This window comes from Aythya ferina (genome assembly GCF_964211825.1).
Source record: "Aythya ferina genome assembly, chromosome: 3".
NCBI lineage: Eukaryota > Metazoa > Chordata > Aves > Anseriformes > Anatidae > Aythya > Aythya ferina.
Genome location: NC_140298.1, coordinates 35,224,691 through 35,244,001, shown reverse-complemented (window position 1 = coordinate 35,244,001; position 19,311 = coordinate 35,224,691). Strand labels below are relative to the sequence as shown.

At 39.1% G+C, this 19,311-nt stretch overlaps 1 protein-coding gene across 5 annotated transcripts in view; it reads right to left on the bottom strand.

Moving 5' to 3' along the window:
• Positions 1-19,311, bottom strand: part of DAAM2 (dishevelled associated activator of morphogenesis 2) — a 193,933-nt gene that overhangs the window by 49,444 nt on the left and 125,178 nt on the right. For all 5 annotated transcript variants that reach the window (XM_084515887.1, XM_084515888.1, XM_084515886.1 and 2 more), the window contains 9 exons: positions 16,607-16,940; positions 9,931-10,041; positions 8,810-8,913; positions 6,531-6,597; positions 5,235-5,352; positions 3,538-3,676; positions 2,017-2,075; positions 1,415-1,599; positions 196-513 (listed from right to left, as the gene is read on the bottom strand). In XM_084515887.1, the coding sequence (XP_084372013.1) occupies positions 196-513; positions 1,415-1,599; positions 2,017-2,075; positions 3,538-3,676; positions 5,235-5,352; positions 6,531-6,597; positions 8,810-8,913; positions 9,931-10,041; positions 16,607-16,940 (1,435 nt within the window). The remainder of the gene's footprint in view (positions 1-195; positions 514-1,414; positions 1,600-2,016; positions 2,076-3,537; positions 3,677-5,234; positions 5,353-6,530; positions 6,598-8,809; positions 8,914-9,930; positions 10,042-16,606; positions 16,941-19,311) is intronic.

The window sequence follows — 19,311 nt, the reverse complement described above, 5'->3', positions numbered from 1 at the left end:
CACCTTGGTCATGACAGGAGATGTGTTGTGCTGCTGCTGGAGAAGTGGGGAGGCTCCCTCAGGACAGTTACTGACTCCTACTGACTCAGCCTAAGGAAAGCCACAATATCACTGGCTTCAGTCACTATGGCATTAATTAACACTGATTCACACTTGGAAAGTTAATTAATTGCTGAGAGTACTGCAGCTTCTTACCTCACTCAGCTTAGCCCAGTTGAAGGATTTCAGTGGGTGTGAAGGCTGCGGGATAGATTTCTTCTTCAGGCTGGTGCCACTGCTGCTGAAGGTGGTTGTTGAAGGAGGGGGCACCCCCATACTGAAGAAGGGTGGTGCTCCTGGTGGGGGAGGAGGTCCTCCTGGAGGAGGTGGTGGAGCAGGAGGAGGGGGGCAGCTGGAGAAGGGCAGAGGAGGTGGCAGTGGGGGCAAATTCTCAGACATGAGAGAAGACGACAAAGCCAGTGGGCCACCTGGAGGAGGGGGTGGTGGGGGTGGGAAGGAAATACTGCCCCCGTGCTGGAAAAAAAACACAGAGAAAAAGAAAGCAAACGGTTTAAAAGGCACAATAACTCCATGTTGCCAGCTGATGTGATTTTATTACAAGTCTCAAAATATTTGATGTTTTCTTTAAAGCCTCCTGCACTCAAAGCCATGCAATAAAGGGAGGAATCTCAGCTTTCATTTAAGAGAAAGTTTCAAGTCCTTGAAGTTGTGGAGAAGAGCTTGAAAAAGGGAACCATAAATGGCTCAGAAAAACAGAAAGCTAGTAAAAGAAGCCAAAATGTATTATTTTCTCCTTATGTATGAAAAAAGAGAAAAGTTCAATCTTATGAACTTTTGAACTCCTGGGTTTTAAACCTTGGGTTTGAAAAACTGAATACCTGTCATTAGGCCCCACCAACACAAAGTGGGAGAGGGAGGAGGGAATTAATCTGCTTTTTGCAGTGTCTAACTTCAGGCCTGTGTCCTGGGAGTTGAAGCTCAGGCACACTACTGGAACAGGCAGGAAGAAGCAGATGCAAATGTCACTTCTGCAGAGCTCCAGGGTGGCACAGGCCCTCCTGAAGCACAATGGGAATCCTCTTTCGTCGCTAAATTTGCTTTCATATCTGGGAGATTTCTCTATATTCCACCAAAATATTCCTCCAATCAGGACCACCTCAGCAGTAAAAAGAGTGCCTAGAGGAGGACGTGTGCCTCAGCAGCTTCTACAGAGAGGGTGGCTGAAAAGAAGGAATGGAGCAGGCCATTCATTCATTACCCATTCTATACCACCAGCTCAGGGATTTTGGTCCAAACTGAAAGCTGAACAGCTTCTAAGTGTTCATCTTTGCAGCTGGCTAGATAATGTACTTTTGTTCATCATTCACTTGTTAGCAGGCTTTAAACAAGGTTGGGAAGAATCCCAGTCTCTTACCGAGAACTCATTAAGTTGAGCTACCAGGTCATTCATCTGGTCCCGGGTCTGGCGCAACTCCAAGGATTCCTTCTGCAGCTTATCCTTCATTTTGTTCAGTGTCTTCATCATTTCATCTTTCTCCTGGGTCTTCGTCTCACATTCCCGCTCCTTCTTCTCTAGCCTACTCATCAGCTCAGCATGATCTAGGAAGAACAGGTAAGTGGGGCTAATGAAATAAAGCTCATGGACAGTTCCCAAAGAAACGGAGGTTACACTGAAATAAAGTTGACAACTCTGTCAGTTCATCTGGGGACGTTTAATGAAAGTAGAGAAAAGAAAATGGAGTATGACTGTTCTGATGGTAATATTCAGTGACCAATAGAGCAACGCCCAAGTTTCACTTAGATTGTAAAATCACTTCACGTGAGGATTGAGGGAAGCACTATCCTATGAAGCAGATAAACTCATCCTAAGACGAAATATACTGTAAGGGACAAAGCAGGTTTAGTCCATGAAGGAAAACCTGGACAGCCAATTGTGCCTAGCTTTGTTGCCCACTGCTCTGTGACTGAATCATGCCCTTCCTCTCTTTCATCCCCAAACACAAAGGACACACTTACCTTTCCGAAACTTCTCTGCCTGATCCCTCCATTGCTTGACTTCATTTTCGTTCACCAGCCTGAAAGACGAAATCAGATCATTTAAATTTGTTCTGAGCTATCCAGCCTAAAAGGCAAGTGGCCATTGCGTGAAGTGATCAGCAAAAGACAACCTGGTGAATTTATGTTTAATCAGGATCATACCAGTGGTCAGTCTGGGTCCAAATACTGATCCTTATTGTAGTTAGCAGCTTATATTAAAAAGGTGATATCCTGTAGCTTGAAGTCCTAAAGAGGAATAAAGGAATGTCTGGGGGAAAAAAAATCCTGGCATTTCCATGTCTTCAGGTAATACCATCAAGGTCCCAAGGCTACTTATTTTGAAAGGCAGAAGTCATAGCTAAAATCATCCTGCCATGGGATACAAATTATCCTATCATTAATACAAGGCTGGATTGCCTTCCCTTTTTTTTTTTCCTTTTTTTTTTTTTTTTCCCTTTTTCTATTTTTTTCTTCCTTAAGAGAAGGGAGGATGCTTATCTGTTGGGTAATATATCAGTAACAAGGCAATGCTCGTATCTCATACTGGCACAGCTATTTCCTATTACTGACAGAAAATATGCAGGGCATGCTGGAGACTGATTAGATACGCAAAATGAGTAGTAGTTATGAAAGTAGAAATGGAAGATCAGGCACAAGTTCTAGAATGGAGTCTGATATCCAGACAGACAGAAAGAGATCAGTACCGGTGTACTTTTCCACTATGAGAAACCAATTTTGATTTTGACTCATGCCTGTAACAGGATGGACTGTAGAATTTTTAGTACAGAAGAACTTGATTTCATCTGAGGCTTATGTTCTATAAGAATGCTCTACCCAGTAGATATTTCAGAAGGTTAATGGGCCATGAATTACCTGAGGTAGATGGATGGGATGGAGACTCCAAAAGTTTGGCTAAAAAAGGACTGTGAACAGGGAAGTAGAGATGAGAGCCAGCTAATGTAGCTAGACTTCTCAAATGATGCGCCCTATGGGAAAAAATAATGGTACAACCCTTGGCCAAGTCTGTGGGTGAACACATGCAGATGCTTTACTGAGAGGTAAAAGGTTTTATGTGCTAGATGGGGACTATTTTCAACTATTTCAAATCTTTCTAAACTACGTGCTCATTAATGAGGAATCAGATCTAAGTAGAAATGACAACATTTTGGGGAGAATATCAATGAAAGCTTTCATCAACATTTTGAAAGAAAAAGGAAAAATGAGATAGTTTTGTTATACTATCACTTTTTTTTTTTTTCTCTGCTCTTCTAACTAATGTTAAAATAAATTAGAAACCAAAAGCAAGGAATTTGCTAGAAAATAACATCTGTTGAAGACATCATTAAAGGAAAATTTGGCCATAAGACTAGCAAGTCAACAAGAAGCTGTAAATTAACACAGGTAATTCTTCAGGTAAGATATTTTATTTCCAAAGTATCTGCATAGTTATCATATACTTACACCTTTATAAGAGAAACTAAAAATAATGCTGCAGCTTACATTTTAATTATATTTTTGACATTGAAGTTTTCCAGCGGAGCTATATCTGGATCATCTCCTCGTTCATCCTGCAGAACAATCTGTTGGAGTATTCTGTCCAACAGCTGCCATTGCTGAAAATTTCCTCCATTCCTCTTATCTGTATGGAAAATGACCAACCCATGAGAACTTCAATTTTCATGACAAAGTGCACAGATCTACTGACAAACTGGCATTCCTTCCTTTCTGGTTCCCATATTAATCTCTTATATAGTAAATTACAGTACACAGAACCTGACACTGACTTGAGGCTAGCAGATTATTTACAAACACTTGGCATATTAGAACAGCACATAACAAGCATGTGCAACTCTATGTCTGACTTGCATGTTCAGGCTGTGCAATCCTTTTGACAGACTAGCTCCAGCTTGCACTTTAGATGAATTCAGAATGGATTCTGTCATGATCATGATGGCTGTTACTCAGTAATTTATGGGGATTGATAGCTTTTTGCTTTGTTTTTTTTATGCACCTAGGTAATATTGTGACCAAGCATTATAAAAACAATTAGATGTTCTATCTGCATACTCAGTTATTCAGTTGTCTGCAGATCAGTGAAACTCAACTGACACAAAAAGTTCATTCGAACATGATCAAAATGTGTTGAGAGAAAGAACAGAAACTGAACAAAATGGACTGATCCCATGGATGTCAAATAAAAGAGCCAGAGGAACATAAAATTCACTTTAGCTCCCTAAGCTACATAACCTAGACCTTAAATTATTTTAAATTGCTCCAGTACAATCCTGTCCTACCCTAGAAGGACTTAACTCTTCTGCCACCAAACACTCCAGGTCAATACCCAAAGCTCAAGTATTGTCTTAAATGGTAATAGCAAGGAGGCCACTGGGACAAACAACTGCTTGAATTTGTGCATGGCAGTTCTTAAACCTAATCAGTGCCTGAAAACATACCACACTACCTCCTGAAAAAGCTCACTGCATACTTCTTCCTAAAGTTGACTTCTTAGTTTGACTGTTCAAATATGGCTAAAAGTAACCAAAACCAGCCCCTGATACCTAACAGGATTAAGGCAAGTGGTTCTTATGTGAACTTGCTATGCTTTCATGCAGCTGCTACACTCTTGAAACATGACTGAATTACTTTATTACAGTTAACAAGTAGATTTCTATCACCTCTCTTGAAAACAAATGCCAATGTTATTTTTCAGTTTGAGTTAAGGAGCCCTCAGCTGACATTTTGCCACAAGATAGCAGCCCGAAGACTTATTGTGGAATTTCCCAGTGAAAGAACAGTTTTCAGTACTGTATTGTTTCACCAGAAAAATTCCTCACTGCATTTTGTTAACATTCAAAATGGTGTCTATTTCTGAGAATTCTCTGATCTGAAGCACAAGGGCTCTTTCTTTTTTAAAGCTCTTAATTTAAAGTCACTAAGAGCTCTGTCAGTGACTAACTGGAATGTCTCCAGCTACTTAGTTTTATTTGTAAGTGCAAAGAAGTCAAGCTGCTGCTTTAAGTATTGCACAAAATCTGCTGGGTGGGATCAGTGCAAGATACTAAGTCCCTTAGGCACTGCCAAGTTCTGAACGGAGGACAAAAGCAGTGTGTGTCCTGGTAACTGTGACCCTGCACCCATGCCAAAACTTCACCCATTTCTGCAACACCCCTTCCTCTGGAAAACTGTGATGTACTCACATGGCATCTGCAAGCAGTGCTGGAGGATGGATAACAAATAGGGATAGGCATCTGTGTGCTTCAATCTTTTCTTGATCAATTCAAACATCTGAGAGGCACTTTTTGTATCAATGTGGATCTGAAATGAGGAAAGGCAGTGCAAGGACAAGTCAGAGAAAAAACATGCACAGTGAAAGAAAGCCTGACTAACTGTGAACGGTCAGACCAACATGGAGACAGCAACTGGACCTCTGCAGTCTCTTGCAATGTCCAGCTATAATCTCAGTGAGGAGCTTGTACATGGGTCTCTGAGATATGCATTAACCTACTCCAGAACAGAAAAAGATCCCCAAGGCAAAGGGTTAGAAAGGTGGTTAGAAAGTCACATAGAGCCACCAAGACACCTAGAGCTGTCCTGAAGCAAGCAAAATAAATAAATAAATAAGATACCCCATCACTCAAAGTGTCCAAGATCAGACTGGGTGGGGCTTTGAGCAACACAGATTCATAGAATGGTTTGGGTTGGAAGGGACCTTAAAGATCATTTAATTCCAACCCCCCTGGTCTAGTGAAAGATGCTTGTTGCTGCCCATTGCAAGGAAGTTGGACTAAGTAATCTTTAAAGGTTCCTTCCAACCCAAACCATCCAATGATTCTATGAGAATTTTTGGGTCCAAGGAGTTGGTGGCATAAATAATAGACAATAAGCAGGGAAGGATTAGTTGTTCTGTATCAGTGTTTGGCAGGAACTGATTCAAAAAAAGAGGAAACTACAACTGTTCTGGATCCTACAGCCCCTTACTGTTGCTAGAGGCTGTAGAAACTGTTCTTGTTTTATGATCATCTCAAACTCCACCCATTCTAAAGTACTGATTCTCTCCACAGTCTCTGAGGTGGCAGTATTCAGGAGTTTCCTGTGATCTATTGGGAAAAGCATCAAAAATGAGCCCAAGTCCTGTAAAGAACCCATACTCCTGTAATAGAGATGTCTGAAATTAGAATGCATCTTGATTGTTAGGACTGAAAACATGCCTAACAGTGTTGATAACCACCTCTGCTCCTGAACCTTCGGCTAAACAAAATAAAGAAGGCTTTGTGAAAGGCATTGCAGAAGCCCTGTCTGTGATCATTGTTTTAATTGCTCATAGATCAGAGATCACCTACATGCTACATGAGAAATGGTGAAAACAAGAGTACCAGCCACCCTCAGCACCAAAGCCAATCATTGCTTTCAGGGAACACAAGGGGAAGTTGCATCAAAGATACTAAAAAGATGTTCAGCCTTGGCAAGTTCAGGTACACCATAGAAAATCTTACCAGGTCAAACCGCTTGGCAAGTTCCAGGTCGTCTTCATTTCTGACCATTTCAAAGAAATCTAAGTGCCTAAGAGAAAATAGAAAAAGAAAACCAAAAACCACCAATGGTCATGGCATAATTCAGACTTAAACTAAGTGTGCCACCATAGAAGAAGCAACACTTGGAAGTTGGCAAGCCTTTCTTACATAAAATGTTGGAACATGTATGCAAAGCAACCCATGGGGGCCAATAACAGGCCAAAAGAAATGATCAGCTGCGGTCAAAATGTACTTTAACCCTTGTGCTAAGTCACTGTGTTGAAGTAAGTGTCTAAAAATAAACATACAATTGAAAAAGGATATTCCACTTGTGATTAATGCAATGCCTACATTGGTAATACATTCTAGAAAGTCCACCCCATACTTGTTAACTAGACAACATTAGCTGCATCTAGAAAGTCCATGCCATGTCAGGCAACATTAACAAGCGGTTTCATTTATGTGGTGGAGTAGAGATGTATTCAGTGGATTAGTTAAAGATCCCTTCCAACCCAAACCATTCTATGATTGTGTGATAAACAGCAGAGTTTGCAGCTGTCTTTCCATTTACCTATTAAGCACAACAGCATGCTTCTGGTGGGATCTGGGGGACCTGGTGAGAGATGCAGTTGACGAAGGCATATGGACTTATCTTTCACAGAGATCAGAGCACAGCAGATGCTGTGGAAAAAGGCTGTGGCACATCTCCTTTTCTTGGCTTGGCATACAGCCTACATAATCTAGACATCTGGGATCCTCTCAAACCCCTGTATCAGTCTCATCACTATAACTTGTAAGATCCACAAGTTCCTAAAATCTTAAGTTCTTTCTATACGTCCTGGTTACTAGCCAAAAGAACAGGGAGTCATACAGAACAGATCCTTTTCTTGGTTATAATGTTGTAGACAAAAACCAACATTACTTGTTCCAGCTTTTCAGCAAACACAGGCACAAAACTGTATGTAATCTTTCCCTGTAGCATTAATAGATAGATACAAGTCTCCCCCTGCTCAAAGATACGAGGTCCTTCTTCGTAATAGGCAGTTGGTGCTAACCTCATGCTTATGCAGAATCCCAGAAGCACTATATGCTCCATCACCCTATAACAACTCCTAACAGTGGATATTTGAGAAAACGGTCCCTTGAAAGCTGCAGACATAGGCCTGATTAGTATTTTTTCATCATATACTTCGGCAAACTTGACATTCCCACCTAGAAAGTCCTAGATACCTACAGATCAGCCCTGCTCTGTAGAAAGAGGCTTGAAGTAGCAGACAGTAAGGGACAGCAACACACTTGCCAGCAAGTATAACCTGATAGCAGGTCTGTCCCTCTCCACAGAGCTTAATGTGGTTACAGGAGAAGACAGACTTCCATGGCTGCCTGCTTTTACACTTTAAAACATTTCATTTTGTTAAGCAAATAGATTTTACCGGGCTCCCCAATAGTTCATTGGGTCTTTTAGCTTCTTGAGATGTCTTAGTCAAATTGCTCAGATTGCCTACTCTAGGATAATTTCAGCATGTGGCTTTGTGAAAGATTTAAATGTAAGGTCATTAACAGTTTCAATTACTGTGGCAAAATATGGAACTGCTAGTGACCTTAACATGGGTCACCAGTAAAGTGGAGTTTCAGTGAAGAAAACATTTATCTGTAGCACAGTAATTTGAAGGTGCCATTCAACGTTAAATTTTGCACAGTAACAAAGACATTTAAAATAGCTACCTGTTTTCCTCTTTTGTCTGCTTGGCATCTCTACCCCTTTGTCCACCATAGGTTCCTTTTCTCTTACAGTTGTGCTAGTGCTACTGTTTGGAGGGTTATGTTACAAAATAGATCATAAAAATGAGTGAGGTTAAAGAAAAATCTTGGAAACCCAGAACCTGCATGATGTCCACACATACTCAATCTCAATGAAATCAATGAACTGGTTTATTTCCCTCCAACCAGGACAGGCTTTTGTTACACTTTTGCTATACAAGAAAAGAATTACAACATTTATTTTTTCATTCTGGTTGTCATCCTCAGCTTAGAATAAAAACAATTCATGAAATCCTTGTCACAGCCACTTCCAGTTTAGCATGTGTGTTTCCTACTTCATCTGCTGATTTTAATTTTAAGGACAAATCTCCTTTTTGTCTTTAAAGGGAGACAGTTATAGGGAGAGACAGAGACAACTTTGTGCTTAAATCTGAAACCCAAATATAGGAGATCAATGTTTCTCTCTGCTGATAAATGACAGTTCTCAGAAAATGTCTTACCTGTCAAGTGTTGCATTCTCATGTCCTCTTAGCTTGTCAATAACAGGCTGAATTCCCAGCATTAGAAATTCATATCGTAGGTGTAATCGGAACTCCAAATTGTCCTTATAAAGTGGGGGAAAACAAGTTACATGGTTCCAGAAGCTTTTAATCACACTAAAAAAAAATTGCTTAAATCCTTAATATTTCCTTTCTTAATAACCTCTATCCTGACACCAAATACACACGATGATTACAGGATTCTAGTAAAGTAAGTAAAAAAATTAAAGTCTTTGCCTCTGTTTCTCTTAAAAATACTGTCCTCCTGTATCTACAATGAATTCTGCAAGGCCAGTCACAATGATAGCACACTTCATGTTCCAAAAAGAGCAAAAGTTATGAGTGCTTGCCTTGCTAGTCAATTAGAGATCTACCTTCTGTTTACAGATGCACAGAACTACAGTTCATCCTCACATTTTTTATAGATATTTGTCATAAATTCACCATATACTCTGCTAAATGACACCTACTCAGTAGGACTTTAGAGGGCTGTTGCAGATACAGCCAAATACACTCCCAGAAAGAGCTCTTACAAGATTGTTGTCTACTGTGGTTTAACCAGAAAAAAAAAAAAAAAAAAGGAAAAAAAAAGTGAAAGTAACACTTCTAGTGAAACAAAATCAGCTTAAACTATTCTCCAGACACAAAAGAAAGAGTTGCTAATGAATGAAAAACAACAAACTGACTTTGCTGAAAGCCTTTGACGTTTTTAAATTAAGATGTTTTGAGTCTGGCTTTGAGTCAAAACATATTAACATTTCAAAACATTTCAGAAGGTAAACCAAGATGGTTTCTAAAAGACTGATATGAAAAAGGTAAATGCTTTGCAGTTCTTAAAAAAATAACAAAACCGAAAACCACAATCATTTCAGTGAGGTATGTTATATTAGAAGAATTAGAAGAGACGGGGGAATGAAATAATATGAAGACATTGTAGGACTGAACTTAACAATTAAGCATTACTTTACACAAACTATATATGCTCAGGAACACAAAATTTGTGACATAATCTGCTAGCCTTATCCAAGGTAAATTAATTCAAGCATGACATTTGAGATGGATTTTCTAGGGCAGTGACTCACCTCACCAGCCCCAGCATTCAGAACAGCATTGATAAAGGACATGATAGCTGTTTTGAGATTTACTTCATCTCTATATCGCCCCATGCTTCGGTCTAGCTCATTCAACAATGTCTGAAACAGAACAATAGATTAGGTTAGATGATACAATCTAATTCCTTAGACCATTTTGCATACTGCTCCTGGGACCTGCAAATAGTCATCTGATTTGCTATACACTTGCTTAAATAAATAACTTTTTTTTTCAGGCAAGATTGTTAACAGTCTTGGCCATGCCACAATAACTAAAGAAGAATAGTGATAGGAATAAAATGCCCACATGATCCTAATTTAAAAAAAAAAAAAAAAAAGTTTTTTAAAACAAGCTATTTGAGAAAAAGCAGATGCCCTTTACAGTTCCTGCCAACATGATCTAAGAAAGAAACAGAATGATATCTGTCCTTATCAGTTAACTCTATGGGGAATATGATGAGGAGTTTATACATGCAGAAAGCATGTTCCTTCACTTACAACCATTTCACATGAAGTAGACAATTACCTGCCTCTTGGTAAGCTCCTTTTAAGGGTTTTCAAATAATAGGAATATCCCCAGGTCCACACTTATTGCAGCTTAAAGGTGAGTTACAGAGCTCAAGTGGAAGTGCAGTTAAATTCATATTTCCTTATTACCCCTATTAACCAAATAGCAGGGGTATTTAGCACTCAGGGAATATTTAGTACAGAAATACTGTTGGTCTAATCTCTACATATATATAGATGGGTCATCATAATCTTGTGAACACCAAGAGAAAGAACAGAGGAGAAAAAAGCAAAACACTAGGCAAATAACGTTGGTAGCCTATGCACTATGCAGTCAATTTAGAACTGCACTGATTTAATTCCAACTGAATATTTACTGAAGAGGTTATACGTAAGAACTGATTAGCCACAGAAGCAACTCTACTTATAGCTTTGTGCTGATGATTGTGAATCTTCTCTTCAGGATCTTCTCTGATCAGTTCATAATTCTAAGGATGATTTTCCTTACTGGAAGAGTAACAAATTCCACTTGAGCTCTGTCAATTCAATTGTATGGATCTCATTCCAGCGTTAATAATAAACACACCACACTGATGTTTGTTTTGCTGATGCACTAGAAAAGTTGGAATTCTTTTTACTCTTCCCAAGAAGTTCTGACCATAAAGGGAGAATGGAGACAGAGGTAACTTAGTGTTCAGCTCAGCAGATCCATCTAAGTAACATCTTGAAGCTATGATGCCGAGTAAAGAAGTTCATTTTCCTTTAGTTAGTCTTCTGTTCCTGGCTACTGAAAGTGTTCATTCATAGCAAAATCTTTCCCATGCTAGTCATCAGTTTCATAGGTCTATCTTGCTTCCTGTAGAAAATGGACATCACCATTATCCTATGCCTGGGGAAAAGGCATCCCCTGAGGAAAGAAATCCTTCCTGTCTTCATGTGAATCCTTTGTTTGTTTTTGTGCAAAAATATTTTGATCTATCCTACAATGCTACTGACAGCTGTCCTTATATCTGAGCACAGTTTGTTTGACTTCACTATCAAGCTTGCTTGATTTCATAAACTCCTTTTTCCTGCATCTTCTGAATTGGCCAGATGGCACCTGTGTATGTCCGTTCTCCTGGAATTTAAGCTTCCACCATGTCCATGATTTCCCAATAGTCATGTTATGACCAAACAGCAAGCCTTCCCCCAAGCGTGTTAGCAGTGGGAATGAGTCTTACATAAAAATACAAGAAATGGCCTGATGTCAGACTGATGGTCAATCCAATCCACGTCTGATAATGGCAATAGGATACTAATTAAGCAGTCTTTAACTCACCCCCCACGTCCCCAGTTTTACTCTTCAACTTGCAAAATAAGCAGAAGTGAAACAAATGAGAGTAGTTCTGTTACTGTCGGATTTGACACCAAAATACAAAGCATACATGTCTTGGAATAATTTAAACAGTCATAACTATAAAAGCATCAAAACAAATGAATGTTTTGCTGGTTTTCTTCAGAGGCCTCATTCCTACCATACATTCTTAAAGACGTTTCAGAGCACACTAGAATCTATACAACAACGTGCATGACAGCATCAAGAGGCTGAAGGATGTTAGCTAAAGTTTTCTATCTCCTATTTCAGAAGGCTGAAGTAGGAGCAGAACACAGGGGCAAGGGGGCAAGCCAAAGAGCAAGAGTAACAAAAGCTCTAGCCTGTAATATACTCATTGAAGAACAGCGCATCCTCATGTGGTTGTTCAGCTCTAGAAGGAAACACTACGAGGTCAGGCAATTCCTAAAGATCAGATTCTACGCCCACACTATGGCCAAATTCCAGTATCTCTAACCCTTTGCAAATGTCTGACGTTCAAGTCTTCACTTGAACATTTTCTGTGAAAAAGATTTCACCACGCCTCTTGGCAGCCAATTCTGTGGCCTAATTGATCTTATGGTTGTAAAGGTTTTTCCTACTATTTAAGCAAAACTTTCCTCACTTAATCCTATTATTCCTCATCACTGACATCCAGTAAGATTTCATTCAATCTACAGCAAACCTCAAAAGGCTTTGGATGAGCCCCGAGGGGCAGAAGCAACTCAAGTGGGAATACAGGGTTTTAATTTGTTCCTTTTTAGTTCCTCTACTACATTTCCAAATTGATCAGATTTCTCTCTACACAACATGCTCTGTACTGATGGTGCTTAATGCAAACCAGGCAATGGGGCTCTGGAAGGAATGTTTCTAATCTCCACCTTTTCAACCGACAATATCAAGCTTCCTTTACTCCTTCACCTTAAGCTTTACAATTTCTAGTAGCATTTAGGAGGAAAAACAAGAGTGTTCTGTCCAAAGCAACCCAGTTAATATTTTCACCAGCAAGTGAAATCAGCTCATTTCAGTCTGAATCGAACATCTATGTTCACTCCAGACTAAAAGGAAAATTCTTTCTCCCCCAACAGGGCCGCAGCTGTATGGGTGTTTCAGACAGCAAGTTAGGCTGGAAGGTACTGACATGTCCTGAAATACTTTCCTGGGCCACTATAGCACTATGAGTTTGTAACACCAGTTTGACAGAGAGGAGCAGAGTACGATTTATAGGCAAATTAGCACATTTCAAATGAAAATTGGGTGAAGCAAAGGAAGAGCTTTTCCCAAATTGCCTCAGGAATGAGATTTAAGGAATGTCTTTATATTATTGTGGTATTTGAGTAAAGATGAAATACTTCTGTGAAGAGGTCAGTTTTCAATGAATATTTTATTTTTATCCACTATTTTTAATTATCCATTATTATTTTAATTATTATCCATTATTGTTTTATCCTTTATTTTTATCCATTTTGTGGACTGCCTGCCTGTTGGACATTTAAAGGAGAATTATTCCAGGCAGAAGGGCAGCATAAAGAAAAGGTCAAAAATTAAAGAAGGTAAGGGGACCAGCTCAGGCAAGAAGCTGACAAATGTGAGAATATAGGAATAGACGCAACAAAAATTCAGTCACAGACAGATTAGAGAGTCTTGTCGCAAGTACAAAGAGAAAGCTGCTGGTGATGGCCCCGTGAACACACTGAGCGATGGAGATATAGAGTGAAGTTGTAGTACTCGAATGCATTCATTTAAGTGAAGACTGAAGTTTCAAAGGAGAAGAGTAAGTTCTGGTATTTAGGTACTTACTCCTGTATCTGTAAAGTGACTTATCTTGGAAGTTAAGGATTGCATTGAATTTTTCAGTCAAATCCATAAAGGAAATGCTGGCAGTTTTTCCAAAACATTACAGCACAGTTTTAGAATAGTGATCTTCAGTTGGTGTACCCTAGAGCAATTTAATTAAATTGAGATTACAACTGTTTAAATCACCCAGGAATCTCACTCTAATTTGTATTTTGACTGCAGAAACACAAATATAAAACTGCACGTTCCCTATCAAAACACAAGGAGTTGTAACAACACACAGGCAATGATGCAAGTGTAGGAAGAACCACACATGAAGTCCCAGCTTTCCTTCTCTACTAATTCACCAGTTGCTGGTGCTTCTGACTACTCTTGGCTGCCTGTGCCAGGTAGTAAGTGTTGTGCTTAGAAAACTGAGCAGCAACAGCTTCTGACATTCAACTGAGCATGCAGTGTTTTATGGTAACATATTAAATATATAACCTGCACATCACTCCACCACACTTTAACATGTGCAAATTGGAAATAAACAGTGTTTCAATCCAAAGCTGTCAGCAGCAAGTTACCAACAAGGTCATGTTTTAGATGGCTGCCAATAAATAGTTCTGAACATCACTTCCTCATTCTTACAAAACAGAGTGGAATTAGAACGATACAACCCACAATTTTTATTCAGCACCATGACATCCTTATGAAAAGGTAGGAAGGAAATAAGGAAGGAAGGAAGGAAACAAGGAAGGGAATAAAGAGGAAGGAAGGGAGAGAGAGAGAGAAGACAAATTCTACTGGGGAAAAGCAGTTTTGTGTTTCACACGTTTACGTCTTGATTTCTCAATGTACGCACTGCCGGTCATCACAGATGATATGAAGAGAACGGAACACTAAGATTTACTACTATCCGCAAGAGTGGAAAATAATCCAAACACATAGTATACAAATAAAGTGCCAGCTTTCACAGATGAGGATTAATCAATTGACAGCGAAAAGGTTGATAGGAATGAAGAATATTTCCAACCACTGTTGCAAGGAGGGTAACTTAAGGAAGAGGACCAATTACATTGATGTTGTCAGAGGTCAGTGTTACATCTAAGTTATTTATTGGATATTCCAACAAAAGTAAGCTCAGTAAAGCTTCCAGAAGGCCCTGTGCTTTTTTACTTAACAAGAACTTTTTGATTTCCAAATCTGAGAGTCTGAGATTATTCTCCTCTTGGGTATTTTGTCCTTAATTAGGCCATTGTCTTATAGAACTACATCTAGCTGTCCCTTTACAGTTCCCAATTTTATTTTATTTTATTTTTTTTTAAAAAAATAAAATAAAATAAAAAATCTAATAAAAAATTAGATCCCCACTCGTGGGAGATCATTTTCAACATAACAGTGATTAGGTGTGGCCAGCTAAAGTTAACCTAAAGCGGCAAGCTCTAAGCTGTTTGGACACTTCAATATACTGATTGGTACTGCTAATTGCTCAAGATACAGGAAATACCTCCCTAAAGAGTTTGATTTAAAATCTGAAGGAGCTCTTCTGGTATTTGCAAAGTCTAGGTTACAAAGCTTACATTCAGGACTAGGATGAAGAAAAAACAGGCTTTCACTAGCTTGACTACAACTTCATTGTACATTATGTCTTTGAAGTTTAAAGAAAGGCATAGGATAAGCAGTCAGTTCATCCTTTCCTTACGTTGGCCTCCTATAGGTACAATGAGTTACAATGGATGCTGCTTTCTTGATAATAAGCTGCAAGATGATTCTGAGTTACAGGTGTGGGACAACGAAGCCACACACTTGAATGGAAAGAGGCAAAAAGATACAGCACTCTCTTAACTCACAAATCCTAGAATATCAGAGAACCTTCCACTAAAATCTAAGGAAGACCATGACCACATTTGTTCAATCAGTGTTCTGAATATCGCCACTGTCCCTCTATTAGAAGAAAATGACTGAAGGCAAATGGAGGAGGTCTTTGGATGAATGCTTACCTCCTCAAAATTAGGAGAAAAACTGTTAGAACTCAAGCTATCACTGAATGTAGTGGAAAAAAGCATTCCAGCTTCAAGACACAATTGTTTGTAAACAATTTTGTAAACTCCTGCTAAATCAGGTGTGTTCAGTCTTAATTTAATGACAAACATTGGCAGCTACTGTTCATGAGCACAGATTGTTCTCCATTTACTTTTACATTTGTGAGCTCATTGTACCCCGAAATCTAGCAAAAGGTACTGTGGTAGAAGGTAATGGCTGACACAGACCAGGATCCGGGGCCTATTGGTTGAACACCACCCTTACCATTTCACCTAAGAAACAGTAGCAAATGGGTAAGGCTACCCCAAAGTTTAGGAACTAAAGGTTCATACACAGCAACAGATTCTTTTGCATCTTTTTGTAAAGGTGCTCAGTTCACTAGGAAGAGGAACAGCCAGAAGTATTCACAATAAAAGCCTGTCAATAATATAGTGACCTACCAAGGTTTCTGAGATTCAGCAAGTTTCCCTTCTATTCTGTGAACAGGAGATATAAGAGGCAGCATTTGATAGGTGGTGATGATTTGTAACTGATTGTTAAGTGACGATTTAAGTGCTCCAATGTTCATTATTTAATCCACCGTTGCCATTATTTAATTTACACCTCTTGTGTTACTAAACAAGCTTAAAATCGGGACAGAGGCTCCTGGAATTCTGTGTCTTCAGCTTCCAGGAAAAAATAAATGATTAGCACCCCAATGACATCAGGTTAGAGTATGAACAGATTAACAGCTTTCATTTAACTTAGCAACTCCCCATTCTAACGTAAAATATAGGAGATCATAAATCAGCATTAATGACAAGCAATCGGGTCTTAAGAAAAAAATAGAAATAAAAAAAAAAAAAGATAATCTATTTGAAGTGTTTTTTTCCTAAAACACAATGAGAAATATTGCCTTTTGACTGCTTAGCAATATTGCAATATGTGCACTGTAAAAATCGCTCCTTGGCTGAGATGGCTATTCCTGTCCAAGCATCCTCCCCATACCTGGAATCTTGTCCTTTCTGCAGCATAGACTTGATAGTGAAGCATGGCTTGCAAGACTTTCTTGTGACCATCTGGTACCAAGCAGACAGCCCCTAGGATCTCTAGCACAGCAATCTTGGTCTTGATGTTCTCAGTCCGTAAGCTTTGGGAGATGATGTTGATACTCTCTGGATGAGCCAGGACATGAGCCCGTCCTTGGGAGTTGTTCATCAGTGCCTTGATACACCCTATAACGGATGTGTGTATACGGCTCTCTGAGGTCTCATAGTCCATGCTCTTCAGGAAGTTCAGCAAACAGCTCAGGCCATCCAGCTCAATGAACCTGGTCACAAACCTGAAAAAGCAGGTAGGGAAAATAACAAAAACAATACAAAGGTAATTTATTTATTCAAAAGATACTCAACCCTGTGATCCCAGCATCTGCAAAAGCTGGCTAGCTTAAAGATCACAGGGTAATTCCCAGGTATTCAAGAAAAAAAAAAAAAAAAAAGGAAAAAAAAAAAGAGAGAGAGAGAGAGAGAGAAAGACAGAAAAAAAAATAGCACAGTACCACTGTAACTATTGGCTGTACTGACCCAAGTCCAGACTTCACACTCTGATCCCATGACATATGCAAAGAAACATAATATATGTAAGAGGCACATGTTTTCTGAAGTCTCTTATAATAGCCTTGGCTGCATTGGTGTTTTTTTGTTATTTGCTTGCTTTTGGTTTGAGGAGCTATATTAAGGATGGAGTAGGGCCTCTGTCAACCTGTAGTAGCAATATGTATTGTAATAACACCATAAATTACGGAAATATAGAATTATTCAATTACCTAATGTCAAATGACTAAGCCTACACTGGAAGAAGTGTATTTAGACTACTGAGATCACTGGAGTTCTTTTTCTACCATATTCTAGTATAAAATCTGCTTTTCTTCAGATTAAGATCATGGAAACTGAGTATGGAAATAATACAGAGGAAATTCAAACTAGACCATACAAACAGCCTGCTAGACAAGTTGACATAAACTGATGGAGTTATACAAATCTGTTCAAACCAATAATTCTAGCAATGTTTCATTTTGAGCTTCCTGGATTAAAAATGGGGATGCAAAGATATGAAATGGGCTGCAAATCATTTCTCAGGATAGCTCTGTTTACCTCCTCTAGCAGGTCATTCAGGTAGATGCAGGTTTTTTTAGAATGCCTGAATACAAACCCATGTGAATTAAATTTGAATCTACCAAAATGTAATCAAGAACAATATGACCATGACCATGTCCTAAACAGCATAATGTAGATGGTTATCTCAAATAAATGAAAAGACTGTTAACAATTGTCACATGTATAACAAATTAAGAATACCTAAGTATTCTTAAGCCTGTATTATTAAGTCTGTATCTTGGAGCTTTTACCCAGCCCCTCTTTCTCCCTGTTGGATATTCCCTAATGTGCTGTCTTTCTCTTATCTATTAATAAGTGAGATGCTGTTCCTAATATCCATCAGGTGGGAAATTTCATATGGAAAGACTCCCAACATTTCAGTGATCTCTGTTAATGTCTCTGCACCGGCAAGACAAACCTTAGACATATATCTCCTGGATAATATGGACTTGACACATGTGGTTACACCTCACACCACAGAGGAATTTTCAGGGCCTACCTGAAAGCTATGCTCATTATGCTGATGGATTTGCCAACTTTCAGCTTATTTGGGCCAGCAATTTGACCAGAAACATGGCAAAGCCTGGTGCTTTCAACAAAGCTTCAGTCTGAGGTTTGGATTTTGTTCAAAACTGAATTTCAAAGTGAATATCAGAATAAGGGCAAGCACACACAGGAACACATGCACACCAAAAATGAAAACAAGGTTTAGTTGAACCCTTCTAAGATGGCCTGCCAAGTTTCACACAGGTTTGACTGCACATTCTTTGGATGCATCATCTTGTGTACCCTAACAAATCATAGGAGGATAAGCCCCTTTGCCTCTAGGCTAGATAGCAGGATCACACATTGTGCAGCAGGAATTTAGTAAGTCACTTGAAGTAGTTTGTTACTTAAACTGGTTATAGAAAGATTAAAAGTTAGCTCAGTTTCTGTAATGCTGCTAGAATGCAAAGAAAGACTGGAATAAGCACATTCATGGCTAAAGGAGTTGCTAAGGATTTCCTGGGAACCCAAATAAGCACGACCTCGATTTGTTATCAAACAATGCAAAGCCGATGCCTTTAGAACATTTCTTTAAACCTGGGACTAAAAATCTGTGTGGATCTTTGCCTGTACTATGGGAGGACTAGTTTAAATTCTCCTTGCTCCTCTTTACCTCCAAGGTTCAGCTCTATGAATCCACCCTACACCTTAGCTATTCCTTCTAAATCCCTTTGTGCACACACACACAAAGGAAAAAATAAAAATAAAAAAGAATGCACGTTTCACTGTTCTCCTCAGTTCATGGCTGCAGGAAGGCATAAGATGGATACCTTTCTCAAGGCATGGAGCTCTACTGACATCCTTAAGAAGCAGCTGAACAAAGGGTCCCTAAAACCTACTTTCAGATGGAACACCTGCTCTTATGACAAACATACAAGATAGTACAACCTTTATGCATCTTGGCCTGCTCTTATGAACAGATGAAAAAAATGAAATGCACAAAAATCACATTGTACCAATTAAGTACAATCCCTTACTAAATTCATTGGCAGAGCAATTTTTTCTAGGCCT